Source organism: Ursus americanus, chromosome 14, assembly GCF_024610735.1.
Source record: "Ursus americanus isolate L20-20 chromosome 14, mUrsAme1.1.p, whole genome shotgun sequence".
Lineage (NCBI taxonomy): Eukaryota > Metazoa > Chordata > Mammalia > Carnivora > Ursidae > Ursus > Ursus americanus.
The window spans coordinates 41,306,124-41,325,000 of record NC_142140.1 but is presented as its reverse complement, the minus strand read 5'-3'; the positions used below and the strand labels follow the sequence as shown (position 1 = coordinate 41,325,000).

Here is an 18,877-nt window from a genome sequence, read left to right as displayed (position 1 = left end):
CTAAAGGAAGTGATTTTCTACACTAAAATTAATGCAAAAAAGAGGTGGGAAACCCAACTAGGCCAATAACTACACAAGATACTTTTCAAATAGTCAAAGATTTGTCGTCCCTTAAAAAGAGCTATCAGGCCCAGTGAGTTTTCGTGCACAGTCTACCAGACTTCAGGAACAGATATGATGCTGGCATCACAGAAACTGTTTCAGGGCCTAGGAAAATACTAGAAAGCTTCTCAACGGGTTTTAAGAGGCTAAGACAGCAAAGACACCAAACTTGAACAAATGGTGGAACAGAGAGGAGAAGTGGAGAGCAAGCCAACTTTGGGGCAGAAATTCTAAATAAAATGCCAGCAAATGGAATCCACAGTGCATTAAGGGATTTATCTAAGAAATCTACTGAGATCTAGTAATGAATTTCATTACGTAAACAAATTAAATAAGAAAAGCCATATAATCATCTCAGTAGTTCATTACTGCATCACCAGGGCCCCAAACTGCCTGGCACAGAAAGGTTCCCAGTAAGTACCCGGGAAGCTGAGTTCCCAGTAAGTACCCGTTCCCAGTAAGTACCCGTTCCCAGTAAGTACCTGTTCCCAGTAAGTACCTGTGAAGGCTGAGGTCAGGGTCAGCACACGGACCCCCACCATCACCGCCACTATTTCGCACTGCGTTAGAGGTCACGGGCAACGAGATAACGAAATAAATGGTAGGATTTTCAAAAAGGGTAAGACATAGCTCTCACCATGTTAGGGAATTTGATTAGCCAAAAATAAGCCAAAAGAATGCACTGAGAAACTGCTGAATTAAATAAGTCAGTTTTGCAAGATGACCAGGAATCAAGATCACTATGTTTTCTTTTTTTTTTTTTAAGATTTTATTTATTTATTCGACAGAGATAGAGACAGCCAGCGAGAGAGGGAACACAAGCAGGGGGAGTGGGAGAGGAAGAAGCAGGCTCATAGCGGAGGAGCCTGATGTGGGGCTCGATCCCATAACGCCGGGATCACGCCCTGAGCCGAAGGCAGACGCTCAACCGCTGTGCCACCCAGGCGCCCCAAGATCACTATGTTTTCTTAAATCGGCAGCTTTAAAATACCTAACATATAAAATTAGAAAAAAATATAATGGGAGGAGATAATCATCCCAATGAATATAACCAAAATGTGCAAAATACTTAGAAATAAACTCAGTATTTTTCCAGACATCCATGAAGAGAAGAGCCAAATGAATGGGGACATTCTGCTTAGGAACTCAACATTGTAAAATTAGCCTGTGTATCTAATATCTAATTTCCATTCAAATACCAATAACATCTTTAATGAAAACTGACACACTGATTGTTAAGTTTCCATGGAAGACAAACTTTGTAGATTAGGCAATATTGTTTTTTTTAAAGGAGAGCTTTTGTTAACAAAACATAACTTAGAGCTATTTGAAACAGTACAGCACTAACCCAGGGACAAACAGATCAGTGGGGAAACAACAGAGATTTCAAAAACATACACATGAGTATATTAAGATTTCCTTACTGTAAATGCAGATCTTCAAATCAGCAGGAAAAAGACAGGCGCTACAAGAAATAGTATTAATGGAATTGGCTCTCCAGTTGGAAATAGAGTTGGACCCCCACCGCATACCACACATAAACAGAAATTTCAAATGGATTACAGTTACACATAAAAAAATCAATGTATTGGGGGCGCCTGGGTGGCACAGCGGTTAAGCATCTGCCTTCGGCTCAGGGCGTGATCCCGGCGTTACGGGATCGAGCCCCACATCAGGCTCCTCTGCTATGAGCCTGCTTCTTCCTCTCCCACTCCCCCTGCTTGTGTTCGCTCTCTCGCTGGCTGTCTCTATCTCTGTCAAATAAATAAATAAAATCTTTAAAAAAAATCAATGTATTGAAATAAAAATATGGGAAGAAAGCTTTTATAATCTGGAGATGGAGAAGACTACATTTTGCTAGGCACAAAACCCATAAAAAAAGTAAAGACGGACTGATTTGATTCCATAATAATTTGTTTAAAGATTTTATTTATTTATTTATTTATTTGAGAAAGAGTGCATGAAAAGCAGGGGAAGGTGCAGAGGGAGCAGGAGAAGTAGGCTCCCCTCCTGAGCAGGGAGCCCAATGCGGGGCTCAATCCTAGGACCCTGCGGTCATGACCTGAGCCACGCTTAACCAACTGAGCCACCTGGGCGCCCTTTGCCTCCATGATAATTTTAAAGGTCTTTATGGAAAACTTCCATCATTCCATCCATTCCACATATTTCCAAAAGATAAGGAAATATTTGTAAAATAATTGAGAAAGGCTTAGTATTCAGAAAAGATAAAAACTTTCCTAAGAAAAAGCAACCCAATCTTAAAAATAGGCAAAGCATATGAATTGAGGATTTACTAGAGAAAAGGTGTATCTTTTCATCAAGAAAAAAAAAATTAAAAGATACTTTTCCAATCAGGAAAATACAAATTAAAACAGCAATGATAGAACGTTCCATCATGGGATGGGCACATTTTTAGAGATTGATAATATCCATCTTTAGCGAAAGGGGAAACATTCACTCTCCTGTGCCTTAAGTATGAATGGAAACTGACTCCGCTTTGGGGAGGAATGCTTTTTGATCTTACTCATCCAAAATTATTGAACTTGTGTGTCCTTCGATGACTGTCCTGCCCTCAGCCACTCCTAGGAAGCCAGCTGCAGAAATGTTCCAGAGTGCCCGCCCCCAGCCCCCCCACCCCCACCCCCACCCCCACCCCCCACGCAGGACTGCTGCCAGGCTGACGGGTCCGAAACAGCCTAAAACCGGATGCTGCTTAGGAAACCTAGGTCACAGCTGCACAGAGCACGCGCAGTAACGTCACATGATGACTAGCTCTGGGAATGGACGGAGAAAGTTTGTCAAGGTGTGTAATTTTTTTTAAATGTGGACTATTAACAATATATATAAGGTCCCATTTATTTTTAAAAATCATAACATTGCATCAAAAACTGGGGATGTACTGTATGGTGACTAATATAACAAAATAAAAATTATTTAAAAAAAGAAGGAAGAAAAATCATGAAGACGTTTTATTTAAGGATGCCAACGGATTACCTGGGGGACGGAGCAGCACTGGTGGTAGGGGTGTGGTTGAGAGGAGGGAATCTTTCTATGCATTTCTGAATATTTTCAGTAAATCACAAGAATGTATTCAGATAGTGCCTGAAATTTTTTCAAAAATGTTTAAAGAAAAAAACATAGGGGCGCCTGGGTGGCACAGCGGTTAAGCGTCTGCCTTCGGCTCAGGGCGTGATCCCGTCGTTACGGGATCGAGCCCACGTCAGGCTCCTCCACTGTGAGCCTGCTTCTTCCTCTCCCACTCCCCTGCTTGTGTTCCCTCTCTCGCTGGCTGTCTCTATCTCTGTCAAATAAATAAATAAAATCTTAAAAAAAAAAAAACATAGATGATGAACATGTAATACTTTGGTAAGCAGTTTTTAGTGCCATTAAAAAAAAAGAAGAAGAAAAAGAAAGCTAAATTGGAACACTGTACGTGGGTCCTTCCTACTGTCAGCCTACAAGGCATATTTCAGCTCCTTCCTTGCAGCAGGCCCACTTTACAGATGAGGAAACTGAGGCCTCAGGCCCAGGCCCTTTCCCCGTGCCCCTGCACTAGTGACGTAGTAAAAACCATCAGCCTCCGCTCTGGGGAGCCTGCTGATGGAATTAATTCCAAGAGGCCCTGCCCTCCCACCCACCCTCAACCCCCCAGCGTCACCCAGAAAAGAGAACAGAGCCAGCTCACATTTGTGCAAATTTAATCCCAGCTATCCTGGTCCCTAATTCCAGAGCCTTTCTAGGCCACACTTTCCTTCTCCTGGTCACCCAAGGCCTCCTCATCCACCGCATCCTTCCCCACTGGGACGCCAGTGCAGAGCCCTGTCTCCCAGGGGTCACTCTTTCCCCACCTTGACTCTTGTTGAATACAGACACATGATCTTGGTCTAACCTTGATCTGGACCCATACAGCAGAGGCAAAGCAGGAAGAAGAAGAGACAGGGGAGATCAGGGACTCATCTGGGGCCACAGCAGCCAGAACAGGAGTAGGAGCCAGGCGGAGGTTTGGGGGCCTGAGAGCGCCCCACTGCTTATTTGCTTCTTGATCCATTTGCTGTATTTGGTGACGCGGGAGTACACGCCTGGATTCTCTGCTCTGGCACAGGCCTTTTCCCAGGACAACACCCCAGCCAGAATCCATCTACCCTCGACTTCACAAGCCAATGGGCCCCCAGAATCCCCCTAGGAAAAGAGAGAGGAATAATGGAAGCTCTGGGCCCCACCAGGAGCCAGGACCCCAGAAGACCCAGAATGCCTGCCCTCTGACTTCTCCTGGAAGATTCTTTCACTTCCTGAGGATCTCACTACATCCTTCCACTCCTCCGTTGTAGACCCTTCCCAGAGTACCAGGCAAAATCAAAGTCACAGGGGAAGGAAGGTGGGCGCAGAGCCCTGCCTGGTGATGGTGACAGAGAGGGAAGCCAAGCAACCAAAGCTCTCCCCCGGGGACTTCCCCCAACCCCACCCTGGGGGTCGTTCCCAACAGAGAAGCTGCCAGAACCGCCCAGAAACTCACAGAGCACAAGTTTTCTCCATAATTGGTGGCACAGACCATGTCCCCCAGGACAAGGGGGACAATGTGGGGGATGGGGGACCTCTTGCGGTAAATCTGGTCACACTTCTTGTTGTCCATGATAAACACCTCGGCCTCCTGCAGCTCGGCGGTCAGCGTGGAGTTCCCTGTGGAAGAAGCCCAGTGGGGTGAGAGAGGACGCCTCGATTCACTCAGCCCTGGCCTCTTCCCAGGGGCCTGTCCCCTCCATTTCTGAGACTCGGCCAAGCCACACCCCTTCACACCCCCATGCCCTCCTTCCCCCGTCTGTCCCCCTGCGGTGGGGACCATGTCTGGCAAGCCCCTCACCCTCTCAGCCTCCCTTTCCGGATCCCTTTCTCTGGGAGGCTTTGGCTTCTGAATCAAGCAGGCCACAATCCAGGTTTCAGTGCAGCCACTTACGAACTGAGACCCCAAGCACATCTTGCTTCTCTCCAGCCTCTGAGCTTTGCGCTGGCTGTGCCCTGCACCTGGTTACACCCGCACCTCCTTCTAGCCTCTCAGATAGAACCCCCTGCCCAGAGCTCATCCCAGATCCCTCCCAGCCTGAGCTCGAGATCACCTGACAAAGTCTCTGCCTCTTCCCCTGTCAGCCTGGGCCCCCATCCCCACTCAGCAACGAGCGCCCTGCCGGCAAGGCACGTGCTCCCCACACGAAGGGTTTGGTGTGTGGTTCAAAGCTCATCAATTGAATGAATGAGTGGGTGAGTAAGTGTCTGATTTCCTGACTCCGAGCTTCTGCAAGAGGCAAAAGATCGTGCCCAGCCCAGGAGCTTCTAGACCTGAGTGAGGTGCCCCCAGCAAGCAGAGTGGTGTAGACCTTGGAAATGGTCTCCATCTGCGGAGAGTCCTAACCCAACCAAAGAACCAGGCCCCGGAGGTAACAGCCACAAGCTTCCTGAGAGGCACCATGAAGGGGTCCAGCCGGCAAGGCCCCAGAAGTAAGGCGGCGCCCCCTCCGTGGTTCCACACCCCCCCCGACACCCAGCCCGCTCACCTGAGAAGCGCTGTTTCACCTGGCCCCAGCCAGTCACCCAGCACTGTGTCCCAACCTTCAGGTCGTAGCTGGGCTCCGGGAGGCAGATGGGCTGCACGTACTTGGTGAAGGTGGCAGGGCTGTGGAGGTGGAGAAGGGCAACATCACCCATGATGAAGGTCCGGCCCCAGAACTTGGGGTGCATGATGATGTCCTTCACGGGGATCAAGGCCGCCTGCAGGGGCTTCAGCTTGGAGGTGCCGAGAATCACTGAGTACTCTTTGGTGCTACAGAAGACATAGTCACAGCCCCGGCTAGCAGACGTCGGGTTCGCGAATGACACAATGCTCCTACCTCCACCGAACACCCTCTTCCCTGAGCAGAAGCCCCGCGGATTAGCTCTGCTCAGTCCCTCTTGTTAACCCAGCCTGGAGGCTCTCCGGGTCAGAGACAAGGCTGACTGCCTCCCCAGTCACTGCCCAAGCTGATTCAAGGTGGCCTCTTCTATGGGCGATGTATGCAGAAGGTGTCGGTATATGTGTATGTTCTCGTGTTGGGGGGCTGGGGGGGGGTGTGCTGGGTTTTCCTGCTGCCCTGCTCCGGACACGGTCTTTGCTGCTTGGGGCCCCTGGGAGACCCTGCGCAGGACTCTTCCTCATTCTGGATATCCCTTCCTATTCCCCTTCACCTCCCGACTCCCACACTGTCTTACAGAGGAGATGAGGGGGAGGGGCTAGGCCCATGGCAGCCCCGGGGTCTCCAGGCCATGGACACAGGGGCCACACTCACCCTTGGATGCAGTGGGCAGCAGTGACCACCCAGTTGAGTTCAATGAGGGCCCCTCCACATATGTGCTCATTCTCCAGCCGGAGGCTCACCTCCCAGGGCCAATGGCGGGTCACGTCCAAATCCTCTGACCACCAGGGTCTGCCACAAACTTCAGGAATGATGTGCCAGGGAGACACAGTGACCACATATTGGAGGATGAGAAGAACGGAGACCAAGATGCCCCCCCCCACCCTGGAACAACGTGCACAAAACTGTAAACTCAGGGGCTCATCCCCATTTCGAGGATGGGGAGACAGGGCGAGAGAGGGACCGAGTGTTGCCCGGAGGCACTGTGCTAATCAGAAAATGGCAATGAGATACAAGGCTTCAACACGAGACATAAAGACATCACAGGGGAGAGAGAGACAGATACTGAGACAACAGGGAGCAATTAGCAGGGAACGCCAAAACAAGGGGGAAACATAGAAGGAGCCCCGGAACAAACCACGCATTCTCTTGTGTCTGGCCTCAGTCCCGAGGCCATGTTCCTGAAAGGCCGTAACGCTTGCTACATCTCTTAGATGCAGAAGGCCTCTGTCCCCACATTACTCAGAGCTGAGAAAAGTTCCAGACTTCTGTGTCACAAATCTTTAAAACAGGCCATTGAAGAAAGAGCCTCAGCATGGAGCCCACAGAGGCCCCCGCTCACAGCTTGCAGTCTTCGTCTGCAGGAAGTTCCAACACAATCAAGTGGTACGGCTGTGTGAATGACCATGGATGCGAGCATTTCCAAACAAAATATTACTCAGTGTTATATTTTGAAAAAATAATGCACCACGATTATGTAGAGATCGTCCCAGGAGTGCAAGGGTGGTCCCGCAATGGAAACGCCCTCAGTGTATTTGCCACATAAACAGTTCTTTTTCTCTAAAGAGAATGATCATAAGCTCTTCTCAATAGACATAGAAAAAGGCGTTTGAAAAATTCAACGCATATTTATGACCAAAAAAAAAAAAACCAGAAATGAAAACACCTCTTACTTAGTTTGGAGCAGAAAGGAAATCCTTAACTTTATAAAAGTTAGAGACCACAAACTTAGAGCAAACACCAGATAACATTAAGGAAGAGGCAAAAAGATTCCATATGGTCAGAAGCCAGGAATAATGGTACTTTGTAGGAAGAGGGCAGGGGAAGTGAGAGAGTGTAAGGGAGATTTTGGGGGCCGGTATTGCTCTACTTTCTGACCAAGACAGTGACTAACATGGGTGGGTTCACTGTGTGATAATTTCTTAGGCTGGACACTTAAAATCTGTGTACTTTCGTGTGTGCGTATAATATGTCAACAGCTTACTTTTTAAATCAGTTATGCTTCTCTACTCCAGCACAATCAACTAGAAAATATATTCAAAATAAGATATATTTTCAACAACAAAATATCCGAAGTACCAAGAAATGAATTTATCCAACACTATGCCAGATTTCTGTGGTGATACATTTAAAACTCTAATAAAGAAAAAAATAAGTAAAATTCTAATAAAGGACACTGAAAATGATCAGCATAAATAGAGAGCCACCCCTTGCTTTCAAATAAACAACTAAACATTTCAGATGTACTTTTTCCTAAAATTAATCTATAAAGTCATTTTCCAAGTTAGAATTTCAGGAAACGTTATAAATTTCCTCTAAAACTGAAGGTGAGAAACAAAAGTCCATGAATAGCTCAGTCTCTGAAAAAGTAGAACATAAAGGGACACTTGTCCTAGCAGGTATCAAGACACGCATCAAAGCCGTAACAACAAAACCAGTGTGGTATTGACAAGGACAGACAAATGAGGCAATGGAAAAGAATAGAGAGTTTGTGATTGTTCTGGGGACACGACATAAATAAAGGAGCCACTACCATCAGTGGGTGAAGGATGGTTGTTGAGTGGATGGTGCTGGGAAAACTGACTCACTATAAAAGAATTAAGAAAAACAAAACTGGATTCCTCCCTAGCAGCACTTGGAGACCTAAATAGGAAAGTGAAACTCTAAAGTTAACAATAGACCATATGACATGGGGTGAGAAAGGGCTCCCTAAACAAAATCTCAAAACAAACCATAAAGCATCAAATGGATTAATTTGATTACATCAAAATCAAGGATTTATTATTATTATTATTATTATTATTATTATTAATATTATTAATTTACCCCGGGAACAAAGTTAACTGGCAGAAGACAGATTGGGATGCAATATTTGCGATAACAAAAATCAATACAAGACTCCTATTAGGAATATACAAGGAACTCTAGGAAATCAACAAGAAAAAGAAAGAACAGCAGATAATATACAAAGGAGAAGGACAGGCAATTTATTAGAAGGGATTCAAGAGGCACGTTGAGACATGCTGAAACCCATCAATAATGAGAAAAACGTCAATTAAATCAAGAAGCCCTTTTTTATCTACTAGATGCAAAAAATTGGCAAAAAGATATAAAAGCTGCATTGTTGCCACAGTTGGTAGGTCTGTAACAATATTACCCCTTTACGGATGGTAGGAGTACAGAGAGCTGGCCCCATTGGATTATGGACAGTAGATAAAGGCACTGCATCAATGTACATTGTTGAAGTTGAGCAGTGGTTGATAAGTGGTAAGTGAAGTTGATCAGTTGATACTGTGGTTCTCTAAGGGAATAGTCTTAGGAAAAAACACGCCTAGGTATTTAGAGATCAGGAGTCAGGCTGTGTGTTTCCCTCAACTGAATCTGAAAAAATGATGCATGTGTTCCTCGACTGTATTTTTGCAGTGTTTTGTAAGTTTCAAATTATTTCCAAATAAAAGAAGTTTTTAATGGAACTGGAGAAAAGAGGAGGAAACAGAAAGAGATCTAGAGTATAAACCATTTCTGTAAGTTAAAAATACTTGCACACAAAACCACAATATGTATTTTGACAAGACCACGCACAAGCAGAGACATACATGGAACATAAAAGAAAGGCTGAGAGGAGGGTGAGGAGGGGGAAGAGGAGTAGGGCATGACATCAGCAGGAATAACCAATTTAATCAACCGAACAATTCATAACCAATCAGGGGGGACCTATGACAATGGAAGCCCATGAACCAGAGGTGGATCCCCGACATCTAAGGAAAAAGGTCCCTTTAGAAAGCAGGTCTGTCAGACTAAATCCCTGCTTCCTACAGACCCAGAAACACAATCTACGTGACCGTCTTCCGAACTCATCCTCCCAGGAGCTGAGGTTTTTCTGAAGCAGCAGCTCACCCTGCCCACCTGGTGTGGAAGTGTTTTCTTTATAACCTGGAGGAGAAAAGGGGAACAGAGATGAAGCAAGAGATCACGAATTAGTTCATTCGATCATTCACCAAATATTCCCTAATCTCCCACTCCATCCCCAGCCAAGGCCGGCGGGGGACAGAGTGTATCAAACAGAGAACACGCTGTCCAGCAGGGGAGATGGAGGTAAAGAGGACCACCTGTGTGAGATCAATGCAAGGACAAGGCCACAGGTTTGAGGGGAGCCCAGAAGTGGGGGACCCGGAGGCTCCTGAGAAGCGGGGTTATTGTGCCAGTTCTTGAAGATGAAAAGAAGGTAAAACACAGAAAAGTGACAATGACGTTCTTTGCAAAAGAAACAGCATGGTGTAGGCCAGAGCCTCCAGAGAATAAAGGACAAGGCTGGGCTTGGCAAGAAAAGATGCCATGGAGGAAAAAGTCAGGGGTCGATCACGAGGGGCCTCATAAGCCAGGCCGAGAAGCAAAGAGACCCTCTGGGAGGAGGGGGGGCCAGCGGAAGGGTGACAGAGTCGGGCTTGGAGGGTGAAGCGTCAGTGGGAAGGTGACAAGACTGCAGGCAGTGAGGTGCCACCAGAGCGTCTGCAGGACCGAGGCAGGAAAGGCCTCAATGAAGAAGTGGCGGTGAGAACAGATGTGGTGAGCTGGAGGTGGGATGCAGCCAGATGGCTACGTCTAGGATGACCCCCAGTTTCTGCTTGTAGAGAACAGTGCCTACTGTCCACCGCGTTAGAGAACAGTAAGAGAACCCAGTTTATAGGAAGATGAGAGGCTCCGCTTTGGACCCCAGGGAGCCGAGATGTTTGTAGGTCATGCAGCGTGTGGCTGCTCTGTGAGGCGGCATCACTGTGCCCTGGGCAGGTGAGCAGAGAGCCCAGACAGCACTGCAGGGAACGGGGCGGGGGGGGGGGGGTGGAGAACAAAGCGTGGCTGGCCTGGGAAGCACGCGGGGAGCTGGAGAGTTATCCTGAGGCAGAGGAGAATCAGGGAGCATGGCCTGCGAAGCCAAGGGACTAGAAAAAATGAAAACGGAGGAAGTGGGTGAAAGGTGAGGGACGTGGCAGGAACGGGCCAAGGACGAAGGGAGCCTGAGGAAGCACTGGAAGGAAGCATGAAGTGGAGGTCCGGCAGTGAGAGGTAAGGGACAGGGAGAGGATGAAGATGTGCGAGAATAGGACGGTGCCGCACAGCGCGGGGAGGGCCGGCCGTCCAGAGCAGGTGAGCTGGCTGACCTTGAACAGGAGGTAAGCCTCGGATCGCTAAAGAAACGGGGGAGGACGGTGTCAAGCGGTGGGCTTGCGGGGCCGGGGGGGGGGGGGGGGGGGGAGGCGGGGGGGGGCGGGGCTGGCAGCAGTCAAGGGGGACAGCACCCCGGGGGCTGCATCTTTGGGATGAATGGAGCAGCTGTGAGCAGCGGGGCGCCAGGGGGAACAGAGGGCCGGGGGAGAAGAGGGAAGGTGGGATCCAGACTTCCTCGTGTCTCAGCCACGACACCCGCCCACGTGGACGCGGGCGGAGGTGGCTGTGCATCGGGAGAAGATGGGGGGTCCTCCGCACTGTTGGTCCCCAGGAGGCGGCAGGGGGGGGTGGCGCCTGAGGGAGGAGGCCAGGGCGGGGCGGGCAGGAGTCTGGCGACATCCTGGGGGGTGACAGTGGACGACAGGGGACATGGGGGCGGGGGGGGGCACAGGGTCCCAGGCGGCCAAAGAGCTAGCCATGCGCAGGGGGTCCGTGCTCGGGGGCGGGGCGGGGGTGGGGGGCAGAGGGGAGCGCAGCGGGGCTGGGGGCGGGTACGGGGCAGATGGCAGACTGGCGGGCGGACGGACACGCGGCGGCTGAGAGGGCGCCGCCTCACCCGAGGTCAGCAGCAGCGGCAGCAGCAGCAGGAGGCCGAGGCTCAGGCCCCAGGGCCCCGAGGCTCCAGGCCCAGCACTGCGGCTGAACGGCGAGGCGGCCATGAGCCCCAGCAGGTGCCACCTAACGGGGCAGACACGGTGCCACGAGCCCCGGCAGGTGATGGCGACCCTGCCGCGCGCAAGGCCTCCTCCAGCACCTGATGGAGTCCCGGGCACGTGACGGCCCCACCAGCACGTGACAACGCCGCGGACATTCCCCCGCATCCATGGGCGCGTGTCCTGCGTCCGCACCTGCACCCAAGCTTCGTGCCTATTCCTTGAAGATGACCTCGGAGCCCAGGATCTGCGATTGCCTCCGGGGTGGCCAACCCCGTGAAAGTACCCCCCTCCCAGTTGCTTTAAGCTGGGGACGGTGCCCCCAATCTCTGGACCTCTGAGGGCACCTTTGTCGCCCAGCCTCTGACCACACCCCTGGTCCCCTGGGCTTGGCGCCTTGGAAAGGTTCGCAAGTGATGTTAATCTGAGAATCTGAAAAGACGTAGGAGGCACAAGAAAGGAACAGTAAGGCTAGGGAATCCGGAAAGATGTTTTTAGGAAAGTAGCATTTGAGCCGGATCTAGGACTGGAATAAGGAGTCCTGGGGGAGTCCTGGGAAAGGAAAGGCATTCCTCCTCTTCCACAGACCACCAATCGGATGGTCACACCTGAAGGAAATGATGGCAGATGCCAGGCCTGGGGCCTTCCAGAAGCGATTTTGCAGGATCGGCCCTTTGCCTCTGCTGGGTGTGGCAGAATTGGGCGCGGAACACCAAGATTCCTGCTTCTCTTGTCTAGTGGTGGGGAAGGGGGTGTCCAGTTCTGGGGACCCCATTCTCCTGCCTGATATCTACGGGGGTCCACAGAATGAGCTCCCACCACTGGCAGGTGACACGCCGAGGCGGTCGAGCAGAGGAGGACGCCTTCCTCCTGGTGTTCATGCCCCGCCGTGCTACCCAGGGCAGCGGCACCATCACTGGGAGCTTGTCAGAGAAGCAGTTCTCAGGCCCCACCCCAGACCTACAGGACTGAAAACTCTGGGAGTGGAACCAGTGATGTGTGTTTTACCAAGCCAGAGAGAGCGACGCCGGGACACCGAGCCAGAGAATGAGGGTAAAGAGCCAGCGTCTAATACAAGAACTCTCACTTGCCTTCCTCCCAGGAGGAGAGCGGACCTTTGTTAACCGAGTGGAGGGGACAGGGCGCCTGGGGGGCTCAGTTGCTTAAGCATCTGCCTTCTGCTCAGGTCATGATCCCGGGAGCCTGGGATCGGGCTCCCTGCTCAGCAAGGCGTCTGCTTCTCCCTCTCCCTCTGCCCCTCCCCTGGCTTGTGCTCTCTCTCTCTCTCTCAAATGAATAAAAATCTTAAAAAGTAAAAATAAAAAAACAAAGTGGAAGAGGGGGCAGCAGCCGCAAATGGAAGAAGCAGCAGAGGACTATTTCTCACGTTCTAACTTCATTCTGGCTCCCAGGTCTGGTCTCTTGTGATCCCCTCTTCAGAGCTGCAGAGACTCTGCAATTAAGCGACAAAGCTCCGGGCAGACGTGACGAGTACGAGAGCAGGACCCAGCTAGCTAAAACCCTGTGGAGGACTCCCATCTGAGCAGGTGGGGACTCACCACGCCCTTGAGGGCTTAATAAAAGCCATGAAGAGACCCTGTGTTACCTGGGAAACTAGTTCTCCACGGAGTATGTCATATGCAACCCCACAACGTTCAGGAGACCAGAGCTTAGAACGAACAGGAACACACTCCCAACCTTTATTCAGTTGCCATCTGAAATCTCCACACTCCTTAATGCCTCCACACAACTTGGACTGAGCCTGGGCGGGGCCACTAGGGACCGAGGAAGGGGACCCCGGGGGCTGCCCCAGGAGGGCCTGTGTGGCACAGGCTGGCCACGCATGGCTGGATCCACGCTGGCTGCAGGGACAAGTCTCCCAGCCCCAGACACCCCGGCAGATGTGGAAACCCCAGGCCTCACACCTCGGCAGGGACCTGGTGACGCCTCCTCCCTCTCTCTGCACCATCAGCAAGCTGACCACTTTGTCAGAGTCTCAGGTGACAGCCTGAGACCACGCCCAGGTCCAGTGCTGTCTCCCTGCTCCTGGAGTGACGTCTCCGGCAGGGGCTCTCCGAGATGGCAAGGAAGCCCCGGGCTTCAGCTGGCCAGTCGGCTGGCTCTCAGGCTGGGATGCTTGACCTCCCTCCTTCCAGGCAGGCAGGGCACAGCCAAGGTGTGCGTGTGGCCGACGCAGGTGACTGGGGCATCGGGCTAGGACACTGGGGCTCCAGCCTTGCTGCCGCTCTTACTGTGTGGCTCTCTACAGGGTCAGTGGGTGCCAACCAGAACTGGGGGAGAGGGCATTTGAGTAGGAGTGGGAGGTCGGAGGAGAGGCCCAGGCGAGACTCGGCAACAGGAGGGGGTGGGCCAGGGTGATCACGGGGCCACCAGGACGCCCAGGGGCAGCAGCAGGCACAGAAGCGGGAAGAAGCCTGCTGAGTCCCAAGAGCAAGCCTGACTCAACTGACCAATGACCCAGTCCTTGTAGAAACTAACTTCTGTATAAACTCCAGGATAATTTTTGCGACCGCAGCCAATGCCCCAGCTCACGATTCCCACCTGGACCCACGTTGCATTAAGTTCACAGACCAGGGGCCCCCCAGAGTCTCCCTGGAGAAAGAGAAAGAAACAAACACAGGAACGGAAGACAATCACCATCAGAACCGGCTGATGGCACTGCAAGGCCTGGGGAGACGGGCACGCGTGGGGCTTCCCCAGGACCACCCTCCCCCAGGCATCCACCAGCCCTAGGTTACTTGGAATATTTGAGAGTTGAAACTAAGTGAAAACCTGAACAACCTCTGAGAAATACTCCTGCTTCCCAGCTGTTCCTGGAGGCACACAAGATAGATAGCCCCTGGGTCCCAGTGCAGCAGTAGGGCTAATACTGTGTTGAAATACTCTCTGAATGCCCCTGTTCCTCCATGGCCCCTGACCTGTCCCCCATGGTCCTCTCCAAGCCTCCCATGACCCACCAACCAAAGGGGTACCCCTGACACAATACACAGCCTCCAGAGCCCTACTCCAGCTCTCAGTCTGGTGCCTATTCTGTTCGGTCAGTCCTGGGCCTCCATGGATGTGAAATATTTTGAATATCAACCCTGCATGGGAGGATCCCATAATCCTCACCTCCTACCTGAAATGCCCCGGCCTTAAACCCACATATCCAACACGGCACATTTGTCAGTTCTCTGTCTCCAGACTGTCCCAGACATGCCATATACACCCCATCTGAGGCAGAACCCTGCGTGTCCTCTCCCAGACCCGCTCTGGTGCCCCCGCCCCCCACCAACCAGCTCAGACAGAAACACAACCCTCCCAACCTCTCCCTCGCCCCCCTCCCAGCAGTCAGTCACCAAGAACTCATGATTCAACCTCAGACACATCTCCTCCCCCCCCCTCCCCGCCCCAGCTCCTGCTTGGGATGCAGCATCATCGGCTAGATGATGGGAACAAACACCTAGCCTGCAGTCCTGCCCGGATGGCGTCGAGAAACTTGGCCCAGCGCTCCAGGCCACACGGATTCCGACCCCAGCCCTCTTCTCTGGTCACCTCATTGCTCCTGACTTGGAAGACAGGCCCTACACATGACAAGTTCCCTCAGACCTCGGAGCTGCTGTCCATGCTGCTCCCTCCCCTACAACGCTTTTCCACAAAATCCAAATACTCATCTTCTGAGGCCCAGCTCAAACGCCCCCTCCTCCAGAAGGCACTCGGAGCAAGAGGAAGATGGTGGGCCCGGGAGTCCGGCAGCCACGCACAGGGTCCCTGAGCTCGCACCTTTTGAGCTCACCCCAGCTGTGTGATAGGTCTGATGTCTACGTGGCAGGGTTGTGACGGGGGTGAACGGAGCTCCTGTGGCTCACACAGGAAGTGCCACAGAGGAGGAACTCCATAAAGGAACTTAGAGTGCTAGCACGACCCGCCCCCAACTTCCCCACGCCTTGGCGGGGCCCCCAGGCAGCAAGGGCGGCTCCCTTTAGAAGGAGCGGGCCAGGCCAGCTCAGGGGAGCCATGAGGGGTTCTCCCCATGAATCTCCTTAACTAAGGAGCGAACGGAGGAGATGGCAGTTCCCCCAGGCCCTGGCGCTTGGGAAGCATGGAGGGGACATCCTCACCGCAGAGGCCACAACGGAGCCAGGAACTGACCTTGCAGAGACTTTTCCCATCTTGATAGCCACAGAGCATCCCCTTTTTCACTAGATTGCGAAGTGACCCTAACCGTGTCAGCAGTATCTGGTTACATTTCTTGTAGTGAAGAATGAGTTGCTTGGTCTCCTGAAGATGAACTGACACTGGGGCTGGGGCGACAAAGTCAGGGTCTGCATGAGTGGAGAGCCCAGGAGCCCCCGAAACCCGCTCTGTGCCCTCACACACTGTTGCATCCTCAGAGGCAGTCGGGGCAATGGCTACCGTCCCATTGACAGGAGGGAATGGAGGCTGTGGTGGTGAGGGGAGAGGGAGAGGTAAGAAAAGCCATGACAGAAGAAGGAGGGACCCCTCAGGACAGAAAGAGGCAAGGCCTTACAACCGCAAGTGAAAAGCAAGCGTCACCCTGAGTACCAAGAGTGACAGGTGTCCTGTGCTGAGCAGAATCAAGACGCTCAGACAGGGAGGGCCCCCAAAGGGACCAGTCCAGCTGCTTCCCCGACATAGGAGGCCCTCCAGCCTCACCAGTAGGCTTGCTCTGGCCCAGCTGACACTGCCTAGCACGAGAAGCTCCCTCCCCACCAAGCAGGGACTTCCATGGAGGGACAGGTCTGACTCGCAGAGAGCTCATGCCCCCGGAGCTGAAATCCATGCTGGACAGAGCCCACCATCCCTGGCACCCAGGCCCCCAGGTGTGAACATTCCAACGGCAATTCTTTTTTTAAAGATTTTTTTTTTTGAGAGACAGAGAGAGAGAGAGAGAGCGCACAAGTGGGGGGAAGGGCAAAGGGAGAGGGGGAAGCAGACTGCCCGCTGAGCACGAGACTCGATCCCAGGACCCTGGGATCATGACCTGAGCTGAAGTCAGACGCTTCGCCGACTGAGCCACCCCGGCGCCCTTCATTAAGCAATTCTTAATGAGGTTCAGTTACTCCCTGGCAGGACGCCCTCCTCCTCCCTTGCCCACCTGTTAAAGAATCAGCCTCCCTGTCCCTTGTGGGACAGCCTGTGGGCCAACGCCAGCACACCAGGCTGCCCCCTCGACTCCCCACTTACCAGTCTCACCTCCTGCCAGTCGGCCCCAGCCTGCCACCCAGCACTCCGTCCCACTTTCCACATGGAAAGCCCTTTCGGGGAGACACACAGGCTGGATGTACGAGGAGTAATTCACGGAGAAGGACAGCAAAACCAGGGCGATGTCATGTCTCAAAGTTTTAGCATCATAAAAGCGGTGGCAAACGATGTCTTCCACCGGGACCACCAGGGTTGTCTTGGAATGAGAATGAGAATGTGTGTCTCCCAGCCTCACTGTATATTCCTCGTGGCTGTGGGAAGAGGACCTGCCCTTCATAGGGATCCCAGACGGTCTACACTCCCCTTCCACATTTTCCAGGTTCTTCCCAGCGTGGTCCTGTCTCCTCGGCCAGCATCAGGCACCTGCCTGCCTGCTGACCACATCCCGTCCCCAGACCCTAACCAGCCAGTGGTTCTCCAAGTGAGGGCCCGAGACTACCAAAGCAGCCCCTGGGAACTTGGTAGACATGCGAATTCTCAGGTCTCACTCCAGACTGAGTAACACCTAGGGGGCTGTGACTCCTTCTCAGAGGAGGAAGAGGAAGCTCAGGGAAGGGGATAGGACTGGCTCCAGGTCACGGAGCCTGACAGGGGGGCCCAAGCCTGGAGCCCCAGACACTCACCCAATTATGCAGTGGGCGGCGGTCAGCACCCAGCGACTGGCAATGAGGGAGCCTCCACACATGTGTCTGTCCCTGGCCTGCAGGCTCACCTGCCAGGGCCACTTCCGCTCTGCGGCGGGCAGTCCGCCGGCTATCCTCATAGACCTCTGGCCGCATCCTGGTTGGCTCACTAAAGAGAAGGGACTGGAGGTGAAGCTACTGTCTCGTTCCCTGCTCACTGCCCCTAGCCGGCCACCAGGGTGCAGAGCCAGGTCTCCTCTCCAACCCTTCAAGATAGAGTCTGACCCTTCTAGCTCCCCAAGCAGCTTCCCCTCTGGCCATCCAGGTGGACCTGTCCAGACCTGTCCAGAAGCAGTACCTTGAGGAGAGAAGGTTCCAAATATGGCGGCCTGGCTGGACTCCACTGTGAGTGTTAGAGGCCCTGGAACTGCAGTGGATATTAGCATCTGCGGGGACTCCAGGGACCCTGGTGGCCCTGGTGGCGCCTCTGGGCTTGCGGGTGTCATTGCAGGTTCCTCGCTGGGGCGGTAACCCTCACCTGGGGAAGATCCGTGAGGCAGGAGCTGGCCCGAGCGCGCGCCCTGGCCTGCCCTTTCCCCCCCGGCACCCCCAGCAAACACCCCCCTTCCACTCCCCACCCCCACCCCGTGAGGAGCCCGGCCGGCCTCGCCCCCTCCCCGTCCGCCAGGCCCCACCGAGCCGGGGTTCAAGGAGCAGGAGCCAGAGCAGGAGGCCCAGGGGGCAGCCCAGAGACGCCATGGGCCCGCTTGCGCTGCCGCTCCCTCGAGCGCCCCCTCGCGGCGGCTCGCGGCCCTGCCCTCGCGTTGGCCGGACCCAGGTGCGCGGGCACAATTCCCAGCCCGCAGCTGCACCTCCAAGGTTCCCGCCTCCTGGTGATTCCACCCGAGACAATCCAGGTAGTGCTCCCCATTCGCTTGACGATGTCATTGCTTTTATCGACCTTAAAATAGAGATCTTCTGGATTATACGCCCAGAGTAATCGAATCACTGGAGCCCTTAAAAGGACAAGGACACGCCTTCTACCCAATGGAAGGTGAAAAACAAAAGGAAAGTATGATAAATAGAAAATACAAAACCAAAGAGCAGTATCGAGTCTTAATATGATAGCATTTGCAATTAAGTGTGAACAGGCTGAATACACCAGACAAACAAGAACTCTCACTTTGGTAAAAAAGATAAGGTCCAGAAATATACTATCGGAAGATACTAGATATTAAAAGAAGACAGGCGGATACATTGGAAATAAAGGACTAGGAGTGAAATAGCAGACAAATCTGATGCAAAAGAAAGGTGGGATAGCAATTTTCTATCAGATTGTAAAATCACAGGCAAAGATTATGCAAGAAGGGGGCGCCTGAGTGGCTCA

General features: G+C 52.5%; 2 protein-coding genes across 2 annotated transcripts; both read right to left on the bottom strand.

Annotated features, from left to right (window-relative positions):
• Nucleotides 1-3,803: 3,803 nt before the first annotated feature.
• On the bottom strand, nucleotides 3,804-11,813 carry LOC123779826 (putative serine protease 45). The gene is made up of 9 exons (XM_087866700.1): nucleotides 11,743-11,813; nucleotides 11,545-11,666; nucleotides 11,192-11,328; nucleotides 10,762-10,948; nucleotides 9,600-9,695; nucleotides 6,417-6,564; nucleotides 5,649-5,914; nucleotides 4,616-4,779; nucleotides 3,804-4,281 (listed from the first exon to the last, which is right to left on the bottom strand). Exons 1-9 carry the CDS (start codon nucleotides 11,811-11,813, stop codon nucleotides 4,048-4,050), a joined length of 1,425 nt encoding a protein of 474 aa, XP_087722826.1. The 3' UTR covers nucleotides 3,804-4,047.
• On the bottom strand, nucleotides 11,639-18,249 carry LOC123779827 (serine protease 44-like). Its single transcript, XM_087867101.1, has 6 exons — nucleotides 18,186-18,249; nucleotides 17,849-18,028; nucleotides 17,491-17,659; nucleotides 16,850-17,118; nucleotides 15,794-15,945; nucleotides 11,639-14,254 (listed from the first exon to the last, which is right to left on the bottom strand). The coding sequence occupies exons 1-6, from the start codon at nucleotides 18,247-18,249 to the stop codon at nucleotides 14,021-14,023; spliced, it is 1,068 nt and encodes a 355-aa protein (XP_087723227.1). The 3' UTR covers nucleotides 11,639-14,020.
• Between the last annotated feature and the right edge of the window lie 628 nt (nucleotides 18,250-18,877).